The sequence below is a fragment of the Panthera uncia genome, chromosome A2 (genome assembly GCF_023721935.1).
Source record: "Panthera uncia isolate 11264 chromosome A2, Puncia_PCG_1.0, whole genome shotgun sequence".
Lineage (NCBI taxonomy): Eukaryota > Metazoa > Chordata > Mammalia > Carnivora > Felidae > Panthera > Panthera uncia.
The window spans coordinates 7,218,654-7,231,576 of NC_064816.1; the positions used below are offsets into that span (position 1 = coordinate 7,218,654).

The 12,923-nt window shown below is 53.6% G+C and overlaps 1 protein-coding gene and 1 long non-coding RNA gene across 5 annotated transcripts in view; one reads left to right on the plus strand and one right to left on the minus strand.

Annotated features, from left to right (window-relative positions):
- PDE4A (phosphodiesterase 4A) overlaps positions 1-9,578 on the plus strand; it is a 35,586-nt gene extending 26,008 nt beyond the window's left edge. For all 4 annotated transcript variants that reach the window (XM_049642384.1, XM_049642385.1, XM_049642386.1 and 1 more), the window contains 8 exons: positions 751-974; positions 2,351-2,449; positions 2,544-2,708; positions 2,925-3,024; positions 3,148-3,302; positions 3,506-3,628; positions 4,047-4,229; positions 6,962-9,578. In XM_049642384.1, the coding sequence (XP_049498341.1) occupies positions 751-974; positions 2,351-2,449; positions 2,544-2,708; positions 2,925-3,024; positions 3,148-3,302; positions 3,506-3,628; positions 4,047-4,229; positions 6,962-7,651 (1,739 nt within the window). In that variant the 3' untranslated portion in view covers positions 7,652-9,578. The remainder of the gene's footprint in view (positions 1-750; positions 975-2,350; positions 2,450-2,543; positions 2,709-2,924; positions 3,025-3,147; positions 3,303-3,505; positions 3,629-4,046; positions 4,230-6,961) is intronic.
- On the minus strand, positions 1,285-2,626 carry LOC125930611 (uncharacterized). Its single transcript, XR_007460183.1, has 3 exons — positions 2,538-2,626; positions 2,328-2,424; positions 1,285-2,234 (listed from the first exon to the last, which is right to left on the minus strand). It is a non-coding gene; the product is annotated as an uncharacterized LOC125930611 (long non-coding RNA).
- Positions 9,579-12,923: the final 3,345 nt, after the last annotated feature.

Genomic DNA, 12,923 nt, shown 5'->3' on the forward strand with positions numbered 1-12,923 from the left:
ACCCTCTCAATTTATCACCAAAGGTTTCCAAATTCTGGAGAACCGCCCTGCGCCAAGCCCAAGAGAAGGGTTCAGAGTTTCAAATACTCCCGCCAATGGGGGTGTGGCCGTGCAGAGTTCTGAGATCCAGCCAATGGGAGCATGGCATGCAAATAACCCCTATTAGGCCCCGTTATTGACTGGCAGGGCCCCAGGTCACAATGGGTGGCCCAGGTTCAGCTCTGGAAGCCCTTGAAAGCTCAGGAAAAGGGATCCTGGGGCTGGCCCCCCAGGCAGGCTGGTGTTAAAGGGGTGGGGTGGGGGTGGGGCTCATGGAGCCAGAGACTACCCTTCCCTCCCTCTTCCCCATGCTGTCCACCCCGATCAGCACTCTTAGTCACCATGGAAGTGTCTCCCCTGCCCTAGAAGTTCCCCTGCCTATACAGGACAGGCAGCTCCTCTCTCCAGCATCCTCAACCTGCTTCCTGACTTCCCGTGCCACCCCTTTGTCAAACCTGGCTATCAGACTGGGGCCACCCCAATGCTCCGGGCTAGTCCCAGGGTCCCTGCTCCAGCCCACCACCTCCCAGAAGAATTCCTCCCTTCCCTCTGGTTTCCAGCCTATAAGGAACCAACAGCATGACATCCTGAAGGGGTCTGCCCTCCTGCGTGAGCCTTCCCAGGGCACAGTGGGGAGCCCAGGGGAAGTGAGGGCCAGATGAGGGGGTCTCTGTGGGAGTCTCATGCTTGTCTCTCCTCCATCTGCTCCAGACAAGCAGAATGAAGTGGAGATTCCATCACCCACGATGAAGGATCGAGAAAAACAGCCAGCTCCCCGCCAGAGACCTTCCCAGCAGCCCCCGCCCCCCGGGCCGCAATTCCAGCCCATGTCTCAGATCACGGGGGTGAAGAAGCTGATGCATAGCAGCAGCCTGAGTGACTCCAGCATCCCCCGCTTTGGGGTGAAGACCAACCAAGAAGAGCTCCTGGCCCAAGTGAGTAGGGTCTCAGCAGACACTGGATTAGAGAGGGGCGGGAGTCTCCTGGGGCCCAGAGAAGGACCGGGCGTTGGGTCAGTCTGAAATGACAATCCAGGCATACTTGGCTTATGAGACTCTCAGGAGAGCAAGAGTGAGGGAAGCAGGAGAGGAAGAACCTAAGCAAGGAGGTGGCCTCAGAATCTGGCCTCCGCCTGACTCCACAGGGAGCTCTGGAGTGTCAACAGTGCCACAGAGTTGAGCCCACCTTGAGGCAAGAGTGCGGGACTTTTGTACCCCACTGTGGGCGGTCCCCAGAGTGGACAGCATTACCGCCTCCGTGTAGCTCCCACAGGGGCAAGAGCAGTTTTCTGGAGAACAGAGCAGCTGTGAGTCTTTGTAAGCAACAGTCCCAGCACCCACCCAGGAGGACAGGTGCACTGGTCAGTGAAGGGGATCTGGGTCGAACGCCAACAGCATCCACTACAGGCCAGACCTGGGTTCAGCTCCGTGACACCTAATGCCAAGGGGCTCCCGCATGGGTTTGTACAGCGGACTCGGTGCACTCTTGTTGGCTCAGTCAGCTGACATTTGTTGTAACCTGAACTCCAGCACTAGCCGGTGCCCAGTCCGTCACCCGGTGTTTACTGAGCACCTACGGTGTGCTGGCACTGTTCCGGATTCTGGGGAGCTATGGAAAATTAGCCCGAGTTCCTTTCCCCCTGGTGCTGGTGAGCTGTTTGGCTCCGAAGCCAAACTGTGCTTTTGGGGTCAGCCAAACGGAGTTCACACCACAGCGTTGCCACTTGCGAGATGCAAGGGCTTGGGTAGGTCGCATCACTTCTGAGCTTTGGTTCTCCAACCAACCGAATGAGATCAAGCATTTAGCATAATGCCTGGGAGACAATAGTCACTCAGGGGGCGCCTGGGTGGCTCCTCGGTTAAGCGTCAGACTTCGGCTCAGGCCATGATCTTACAGTCCGTGGTTAGAGCCCCGCACCGGGCTCTGTGCTGACAGCTTGGAGCCTGGAGCCAGCTTCAGATTCTGTGTCTCCCTCTCTCTCTGCCCCTCCCCCACGCACACTCTGTCTCTCGCTCTCAAAAATAAATAAAACATTAAAAAAAAATTTTTTTTTTTAAAGTCACTCAGTACACAGGCGCTGTGGTTGCTTTATTTTCTGGCCTGGTCGGACGTGGACAGTCAACTCTGTGCTGTTGAGCACAGCACCCACCCGGTGGGCAATGACAGTGCTACTTTCAGACCAGAGCTCTGAATTGCTAGGAAAGAGTCGAGAGGGGTGACGATCAACCAAGAGGAACTTCTGACCCACGTGGGTAGGGGCAGGGCCCTGGGTCTTGTGGGCTGCTGACCTCTGGCCTCCTACTCCACCCAGGAACTGGAGAACCTGAACAAGTGGGGCCTGAACATCTTCTGCGTATCCGAATACGCCGGAGGCCGTTCCCTCAGCTGCATCATGTACACGATATTTCAGGTAGGGCGGGCTGAGTGGGGCAGGGTGAGCGGAAGGGGGCCGGGCGGAGAGCAGAGAGCTCTCGGGAGTCACCGTTCCCCATACCTACCCTCAGGAGCGTGACCTGCTGAAGAAATTCCGCATCCCAGTGGACACCATGGTGACATATATGCTGACCCTGGAGGACCACTACCACCCCGACGTGGCCTACCACAACAGCCTGCACGCGGCCGATGTGCTGCAGTCCACCCACGTGCTGCTGGCCACACCCGCGCTAGATGTGAGCACTGCCTGGCCCCTGAGTCTCCCCAGCCCCGTCTCCCTCCCTGACTGCCCGTCGCCCATCTCCTGACCTCCGTGTCTCTCTGACGCTGGCCTTCCCGATCCTCATCGATCCTTCCTGACCGTCTTCTTTGGCACCCGCATCACTCTCTCACCCTCTCAGATCCCCCATCTTTCTAACCCGCCTCGCTCCCACCCCCGTCTCTGCCCCTAGGCTGTGTTCACGGACCTGGAGATTCTTGCCGCCCTCTTCGCGGCCGCTATTCATGACGTAGACCACCCTGGTGTCTCCAACCAGTTCCTCATCAACACTAGTGAGTGGCCCCCACGGGGGCGGGGCCTGCCGGGTTGGAGGCGGGGCCTGCGCTGCCCCACCCCTCGAGGCGGCCCTGCCGGCCCCACCCTCCCCTGACCGCCTGCCTGGGCCTGGGCCGCAGATTCGGAGCTGGCGCTCATGTACAACGATGAGTCGGTGCTGGAGAACCACCACCTGGCCGTGGGCTTCAAGCTGCTGCAGGAAGACAACTGCGATATCTTCCAGAACCTCAGCAAGCGCCAGCGGCAGAGCCTGCGCAAGATGGTCATCGACATGGTGGGCGGGGCGGGGGCGGGGCCAGAACGGAAAAGGGCGCCTTTGACACTGGGGTTGAGGCAGGGTCTGAGTCCAGGCCAGGAAGCCCCGCGAGAGGCGTCCTTTGTGGGGACTGGGAACAGGTTGTGCTGAGGGAAAACTTTAGAGGCGTAGTTCGGGTCAGTACGGCCCGTGGCAGGGCTTCAGTGGCCCCTCACCCACAGGTGCTGGCCACGGACATGTCCAAACACATGACCCTCCTGGCAGACCTGAAGACCATGGTGGAGACCAAGAAGGTGACCAGCTCGGGGGTCCTCCTGCTGGACAACTACTCCGACCGCATCCAGGTGCCCCCCCCCCCCGCACACCATACAAGGAGACCGGACCCTCTCTCCTTTTCTCTCTCCCCTTTGGGTCCTGTTTGCCCCCCTCCCTCAGCCTGCAGCTCCCATGTTGCCCCTCTTCCTGTCTCTTTTCTGTCTCCCCTCCCATCTCTCCATCCCAATTCCCATCTACCATCCCTCCTTACTTCTTCCCTTCCTCCATCACCCCGTCCTGTCTCCTCTGCCTTTGCCAACACCTCCTCTCCTCTCCCCACGATCTCTTTCTTTGCTCTCCCCCTGCCATCCTCTCCCCTCTCCCCATTTCCCCTATCTCTCTCCACATCCCCCTACTTCACTCTCCCAATAAAGGGGGAGGTAAGGAAGCGTGAGGTCCCAGACTGGGACGGGGGCATGGCCTCTGAAGGTCCCCCACCTCATGCAGGTCCTTCGGAACATGGTGCACTGTGCAGACCTCAGCAACCCCACCAAGCCACTCGAGTTGTACCGCCAGTGGACCGACCGCATTATGGCCGAGTTCTTCCAGCAGGGGGACCGTGAACGTGAGCGGGGCATGGAGATCAGCCCCATGTGCGACAAGCACACAGCCTCGGTGGAGAAGTCTCAGGTACGGTGTTAAGCGGGCCTCCCCACCCCATGCTGGCCTGGAGCTCCGAGACCCAGAAGTTCACGACCTGCCCCTCCACAAAGTCAAGTTTTTCTGTGTGTGTGTGTGTGTGTGTGTGTGTGTGTGTGTGTTTCTTTCCTTTTCTGCCTTGATGGGAAATTTGCAACATTTTCCCTTCTACAGAATAACCAAAACCAGGCCTCTGGATTCAAAACTTGTAGATGTGAGTGGAACAGTTCTCTCTCATTTAGCATCCATAATAATACTTGCCCAGCTCTTGGTTACAGACCTTATGTCGCTCCAGCCTCTCGGTATCCCTGTAACCTGGCTGCTGATTTTGTCCTTGATTTTTGGTGGGATTTTGCAATGAGATGCGATGACGCGTCATCATGTGCTTGTTTAACTTGACAAGAGGTACGGAAACCCAGTCTTGTTTGTAAAGTGTGGATGTGAAAGTTTCTCACCCTCCCCTCTCCCAGTCTCCTCCCTGGCAAGACCTGTTCTTCCCGGCTCACTATGCATGCCTTTCCAGACCCGAGTTACCCAGCCTTGGTGCTGTTGACATTTGGGCCCGGGTCATTCTCCGTTGCGGGGGCCGTGCCTTGTAGGATTTTGAGCAGCATCCTTGGCCTCCACCCCTTCCCTTCCAATTACAACAACCAAAAATGTCTCTAGATACTTCCAAATGTCCCTTTGAGCATGCAGATCACCCCATCCTCCAACGCCCGGGGAAACCAGTTCCATAGGTTTTATTACGTAGTTACATTTACGGGCAACTTCATAGCAATAGTTCAGGGGTTTTGCTTTGTTAAAAAAATATGAATTTTATCGATACGTACCCATTTTTATACAGCTTGCCTTTTCTTCCAAACAATGACTTGGAGATGTGTCTGTGTTACTACGTATAGATTTAGCTCATCCCTTTTGACGACTCTGTAGTATTCTCACAGATCTAGACAGCAGATGGGGTCTATAGTTTTTCTCCTGTGGATGGCCATTTAGGTGTTGAGGAGTTACAAATTCACAGTGACTCAAACGAGATAAGGCTTCATTTTTGTTCTCTCTCTCTTTTTTTTTAGAGAGAGGGTACAAGTGAGTGAGGGGCAGAGAAGAGAGAGAGAATCCCATGAGGGGCAGAGAGAGAGAGAGAAGGAAGGAGAGAGAGAGAGAGAAGCAGGGCTCACCTGGGCTCCTGTTTTTGCCCAAAGCGGGGTTCCTGCTTGCCCAACGTGGGACTCAAACTCACTAACTGTGAAGTCATGACCTGAGCTGAATTCAAATGCTTAATGACTGAGCCACCCAGACACCCCATTTTTATTCTCTCGCGTGTAAGAAAAGTCCAGAGGCACCTGGGTGGTTCAGTCGGTTAAGCGTCCATCTTTGGCTCAGGTCATGACCTCATAGTTCACGGGTTCGAGCCCCACGTCGGGCTCTCTGCTGCCAGCCAAGAGCCTGCTTCACATCCTCTGTCCCCCTTGCTCTCTGCCCCTCTCCCACCCCTCTCAAAAATAAACATTTAAGAAAATTTTTTAATTAAAAAAAAAAAGTCGAGAGAAAGAATTTAGCTCCCTTTGGCTCCATGAAATAGTCAGGCACCTAAGGAGATTTCAGTGTTTCTCTTCTATCATCCGAAGCATGGGACCTTTGTCCCTAGAGATGCCTCTCATGGTCACGGATGCTGTTGAAACTCTAGCCATTCTGGCCACATCGTAAGGAGGAACGGTCTCTGCCAGCTGAAGCAGCACTCCTACCCCCTATGCCCATCCCAACCCAGATCTTCTATCTACATGTGGTCACATTGCCACCCTCTCTTTGCAAAGGAGGCTGGGAAATGTAGTTTTCACCTATATTGGGGAAGCATTGCCTCCACCAAGAAAAATTAAGATTTTCTTCTTCTTCTTTTTTTTTTTTTTTTTAATGTTTTTATTTTTGAGAGAGAGAGAGACAGAGCATGAGCAGGGGAGGGGCAGAGAGAGAGGGAGACACAGAATCCGAAGCAGGCTCCAGGCTCCGAGCTGTCAGCACAGAGCCTGATGCTGGGCTCAAATTCACGGAGTGTGAGATCGTGACCTGAGCTGAAGTTGGACGCTCAACCGACTGAACCACCCAGGCGCCCTCAAGATTTTGTTCATAAGAAAGAGGGAAGATAGTATCAGCATTAGCCAATACTCTGCCATGGAATTATTGCTAGTTTTTCTTTGTTGCAGAAAATATCACTAGTAGTATCTGTGGTGTACCACAATGTTTTAAAACATTTTATTTCAATGTTTTAAGTTTATTTATTTATTTTGAGAGAGGGGGAGAGAGAAAGAGAGAGAGCATGAGCAGGGGACAGGCAGAGAGAGAGGAAGAGAGAAAGAGAATCCCAAGCAGGCTCTGCACTGTCAGCACAGAGCCTGACGCAGGGCTTGAACTCACAAACCTTACGGTCATGGCCTGAGCCAAAACCAAGAGTTGGTCGCTTAAGCAACTGAGCCACCAGGCACCCCCACGGCTTTTTACAACTAATTCCTAACTGACAGATGTGTGGAAGTTTCCAGTATTTGCTTCCATGTCATATGTGATTCTTTTTTTCTTCCCTGTGCAAGAGTTTTTCCGGGTCGGATCTGGAGGAGCACGATTACTAGGTTAAATGCTGTCAGCGCCTTTTAGACTTTACTAGATCCCACAGCATGGCCCTACCATCCGCCACAGCCGGCCACCTGTTGACACCGGTGTCCCTTCTCTCCCAGGTGGGTTTCATCGACTATATCGTGCACCCGCTGTGGGAGACGTGGGCTGACCTGGTCCACCCGGACGCCCAGGAGATCCTGGACACGTTAGAGGACAACAGAGACTGGTACTACAGCGCCATTCGGCAGAGCCCATCACCGCCGCCTGAGGAGGAGCCCAGGGGGCCAGGCCACCCACCCCCACCTGATAAGTTCCAGTTCGAGCTGACGCTGGAAGAGGAAGATGAGGAGGAGGTGTCTACCGCCCCGGGTGCATTTACGGTGCAGGGATTGTCCGTGGCTCAGGATGCGTCCCCAGCTGAGGAACTCTTGGAGGTCGATGGCCAGGATATGCCCACGGAGGTGAAGGTACAGGAACCTTGCTGCACGCAGCAAGCAGACTCGGCCGGTAGTGTGGCTGCGGGCAAGGACAAGGCCACGTCCCCAGACGCATCTGTGGATGCCGTAGGCCGCAGCAGCCCCCTGGCCTTGTCTGCCGAGAGCCCCCTTCCGCCCGCCTTGAGGACCCCACCCCCTCCAGAGGACACCCCGGGCCTCCCGGGCCTCCCCTCCACGGCGGCCGAGGCGGGGGCCCAAAAAGAGCATCAGGCTGCCAAGAGGGCGTGCAGTGCCTGCACAGGAACGTCCGGCGAGGACCCCCCCCCACTCCCAGCTCCTGGGGGGTGGGGGTCAGCTGGAGGCCCTACCTGAACCTCGGCCCCGACACCCTCCTGCTCTCCCCAGCTCCCTTCACCACCATTACCCCACGACCGCCTCCTCCACTGCCTCAAAGACTCTTGGGCCTCCAGAGAAAAAAGAAAACAGAAAAGTGGGGTTTTTTCTCTTTTCTTTTTTTCCTCTTTTCCCCCACCCCCACCCACGGGGCCTCTTTTTGGAGGTGGGGGCTGGGGAACAAGGGGCGGAGGTCCCGGAAGGGATTTTATTTTTGGAATTTTAATTGTTACATTTTTAGAAAAAGAAAAAAAAAAAAAAACAGGATGAAACACAGCAACTGTAGATCTCCTGTTCCCGACTACCCCTTGTGTCCCATCTCCTGCCACCTCCCCCTGCCCCAGGCCCCAGGCTCAGTCTTCCGGCCTCCTAGGGCTCTTGGCCTGGGCCCAAGCAGGCATAACGCCTCCCTTCGGGGCTTTTCTTCTGAATTTTGGAGGGTCTCCGGAACCCAACCAGGAATAGCCATTCCGGGCGGGGGACTCAGGGGGGGCTGCCACCGTGGGAGGCCCCAGCTCCAGCCCCTCTCTGGCGCACTGCCCCCCACCCCCCCAGAAGTCTCCCGCCTCATTTTGCACAAACCTGGCAATACTAACCCGAGGGATAGGGACCTGGAGAGGGGAGCCGCGTGCTTTAAGATGTAGCAGAGGCGGGTATTGGAGGGACATTCACACCACCAACCTGGGGTCTGAGGTTTGAGGAGGGCCTGATCCCCCCCCCCACCCGCCCCTCCACCTGCCACCCTCTTCCCCTTCCACTTTGGGTTCCGTTTGAATTTTCTCCATTGGGGTGGGGGGGGGATGGCTCCGAACCACACCCCTCCTTCCAGCTGCTTCTCCTCTTGTTTCTGCCTTAATGATTCCCATGGCCATAGGAGAGGGGTTCGCAGTGGCCCCCATCCTGGGCACCCCCCCAGCATCCTCCTGACCTCCTTCACGACCCTTTGCCCTAGGAGGAAGCAATAACAATGTACACCCACATCCCCTTTCTGGGCAACCCTCTCCCACCCTGGCACCAAAGTCCTTTCTACTCTGTCCCCATCTGGCCACGCCCCCCCCCCCCCCCGCCACACCCCTGAGCTATTCCTGCAGCAATACGACAGACAGATGCAAGGCCATTTTTCTCCAAGCCATGGGGGACTGTTTGGAAGGAAAGACCCCCTCTCCCCCGCTCCTTTCTGCCCTTTGGCCCAGTTCTGCAGCTGGGCAAGGCAGGGCCTCTCTCTCCTCCCCCCACCCCCCACTCTGAGCACACGGTACTGTAGCCCCCCCGGCTGCCCCAGCCTTCCATCTGTCTGTCCATCCCTGTGGGGAGTACCACCTGCTCCCACCCCCGTGATGCTGTACAGGGTTCATTTTTGTAGCGAAAGTAGTTTCTGTCCCAGCCAGTGACTGGAGTGGGACTTCTTTGGGTTTTCTTTCTTTTTTTTTTCTTCTCTCTCTCTCTCTTTTTTTTTTTTTTTTTTTTTTTTTTTGTACATACTGTAAGGTTGGTTTGTAAATTATTCTACAGAGGCAAAAAGGGAAAATACACTTGCCCTTCCCCAGCTGACCCAGCCAGGGGAAGGAGGAGGGGTGGGGGTCTCCCAGAGAGAGAGTCCCCATTCCCACTGTATTATACAAACTGTACCATAGACCCCGCAATGGTGGGTTCAGTGCTGCCGTATGATGGGAAGTCGTGTCATCTTGGGGGGTGAGGGCTGAGCAGAGCCTGCCCCTTGCCCTGTCCCCAGGTGTGACTGGTGAGATGGAACCCCACCCCCAATCAGGGCTCCTCTCCCCAGCGGGGGGCGCAGGGCCCCCTCAGCCGCTCTTGTGTTGTCCCCTCTGACGATCAATCAGTCGGTCCGTTGATCGATAATCAATCCTTCGATCTTGTCTCCAATTAAACCGAGGATTTCACTGATCTTCCTGGCTGATGTGACTTCCTTTCCCACCCTGGTTTTGGGAGGCGTGCCTCTCCTCACCGGCTGCCTGGGACGCGGATAAGGGGAGAGAGAGGCTCCATCCCTGACCCTCCCCAAGCGCTGAGGACCTGGATGGGGGTCCAGCAAGTGTGGCGGGAGGCAGCCCCCTGGCCTGGGCCAGGTGCTGGCTGGCTCAAGGACTTCAGGTTGTAAAGTGGAGGTTCAGACCAGTCTTTGGAGGCTAGGCGACCCAGGTAAACCCCACTTCTTGTACACAGCATATCTGACACAACTCTGGGCACTTCTGGAATCTCACAGTCATTCCTGGAAACCTTGGGTGGGGGCGGGGGGGCTGACTGGTAGGGCGTCCATCATCGGGCTGCCAGGCCATGATAAAAGGTCTCTGGTCAAATTCTGCCGTGCAGATGTTAAACCTGATAAACAGCCACAAGAGACTTTACTTACCCTGTAAGTTCTATGAATTCCCAGCATCCTGGCCATTTTGGGATTGCAACCTTCACCTTGCATTAAAACAAAATCCAAAACAAACCTGAATATCTTTTTTTTTTTTAAGATTTTATTTATATACAGATTTTATATTTCTATGTAATCTCTACCCCCATAGTAGGGCTCGAACTCACCACCCTGGGATCAAGAGTCACATCTCTAAGACCAACTCAACCACCTAAATGCCCCTAAAGATTTTAAAGTAACCTCTACACACAGTGTGGGGCTTGAACTCACAACCCTGAGATCAAGAGCCACAGGTTCTACTGACTAAGCCAAGCAGGTGCCCCCAAACCTGAATATCTTCAAGTCAGGGCTCTGTGTTGCTTGGAGCCTGTAAGCCTTATGGTCAGTATCAGGCAAGCCGAATCCCCCAAATTCACGCAGGACTGGCTTGGGCTTTAAGCTGCTTTGCTAAAGTGTTCATTCAAGGTTGGGGTGTGAGTGACTCAGATAGTTTAACCAATCCACATATTTGAATACTGTTAATTCCACTCAAGGGATCCCATTTTCCAACCTTTATCAGGCTAATTAACAAACCCTTGATTTCACCAATGTTTCTGACATTCATTATGCTGATGAGCAAAAAACTCCCCAAGTGGTTAAAGATATGGAGAGCAGAAGTGTTTGTGATTCAAGCTTTTGGTTTAGAATACTGGCTGCCTCTGGGGTGTAATAAATTAAGATACACATACACACTCAGTGCTTAAGTGCTTAAACCACAGGGGGATCAGTAGATGTATATATGCACAGCTTCCCTGGATCTAAGGAAAGGTTGACCTGCTTACTTTGTCATTCAGCTCTAGTTATCGGAGTCGTTTGGATCCCAGCTGTGGCTGGGTGACGTTGGGCATGATCTCTTTGACCTTCCGTTGTCTCATCTATAAAATGATCACAAAAATCCCCGTCAGTCTAGAGCAGGGCTGTGAAGCTTTCTACGATGATGGGAATGTTCTGTCTGCTGTCCAACACAGTAGCCACTAGCCACGTGTGGCTATCCAGCCCTTGAAATGTGGCTAGTGCAACTGACGAGGTGGGGTTTTCATTTTCCTTTACCTTAAGTAGCCACAAGTGGCCAGTGTCTATCATATGAGACACTGCAGTTCTGGAACTTAAGTGGGAGGGTGAATATATAGGATTTAGCGTGTAGAAAGGTTTGCCTGCTTCACTGCGGTTTAAAGATTTGCAGTATGTAGATATCCCGGCCCAGAAGAGTGGGGGGCAGCCTGGGCTCAGAGAGGAAAAGCAAAGCTGGAAAACTAGGTAGAAGTTTCCAGGGAATCTGAACCTTGTGCAAGAAGCAAAGGAGACACAGACATTTTCCCAAGGGTGTTTCAAAGGGAGGCAGAGTCGGGGAAAGGGTGTCGGGCTGAGGGTCGGGAGGCGGGTCAGGAGGCGATAGCACTAATCCCAGGTGGCAGGGGGAGGCCGATGAGACTTCTTTGCTCTGGACCTCAGTTTCCCCAAGTGCAGGCATGATGTCCCAAAGGCCTCCTCCGTTGGGACACTGTCACAGTCTGAGGATGTGGGTCAAAGGGCAGAGGTGGGCATGTGACCATCAGCTGGGCTCTTGAAAATCCTCGTGGTGGGGAGTTCATCTTTCCTCAGGCAAAGGTGACCAAGGGCAGTGGGGCACAGCAGCAAGGCCTTGTAATCTGAATAGGACAAGGGAGACCTGGGGAAGGGGCGGCGTCAGTTAAAGCTGACATCAGCCACTTGCAAGCTGCTTGGTCCGGCACAATGGCTCTGCCTCTTCCAGCCTTTAGAGGACTGCGCCCTGTGCTAAACTCATTAGGAGGGTTCTCTTATTGGCTCTCCGGCAGTCCTGGAGGTATACTATTACAGGCTCCCTTTTACAGATAAGGAAACTGAGGCCTGGAAGTGATCTCACCCTGTCGAGGAAATAAGGCAGAGACCTCACTTCACCTGTTGTCTGTTGTACAATGACAGCTGCCTGATAACGGCCTGATACTTTCATTATTATTGCTACTTTTTTTTTTTTTTTTTTTTTTAAGTCAGCTTTATCCCCAGTGTGGGGCTTGAACTCATGACCTGGAGATCAGGAGTCGTATGCTCTACAGACCGAGCCAGCCAGGTGCCCCTATTATTGCTACTTTAGTTCACCTGCACAAAATCCTGAGCTGGATGATAGTTCTCCCTCTTTCACAGAATAACAGGAAGCTCAAGTTAAAACGCTTATTTTTATTTTTAAAATGTATTTTTTTTTAAATGTTCATTTTTGTGAGAGAGAGAGTGTAAGCGGAGAGGGGCAGAGAGATAGAGGGAGACAGTGGATCTAAAGCAGACTCTGCGCTGACAGCACTGAGCCTGATGTGAGACTCAAACTGACAAACCGTGAGATCGTGACCAGGCCCTCAACTGACTGAGTCACCCAGGTGCCCCTAAACTTATTTATTTATTCACTTTATTCATTTATCTGTTTACTTATTTATTTACTTATTTAAACATTTTAAATGTTTGTTTATTTTGAGAGACAGCAAGAGCTCGTGCGGGCAAGAGCAGGAGAAGGGCAGAGAGAAACAGAGAGAATCCCAAGCAGGCTCCGCACCATCAGCGCGGAACCTGATGCAGGGCTCAAACTCACAAACTGAGCACAAATCAGAAGTCAGAGGCTCAACTGACTGAGCCACTCAGGCACCTCTAAACCTATTTAAGTAAGCACCGCACCCAATGTGGGGCTCAAACTCATGACCCGGAGATCAAGAGTCACATGCTCCACCGACTGAGACAGGTAGGTGCCCCTAAAATATTTGTTTTTTTAATCTACTTGGCAAATAATGAAAAGATGGACCACCCTGGTGTGGACAAAGCACTTTT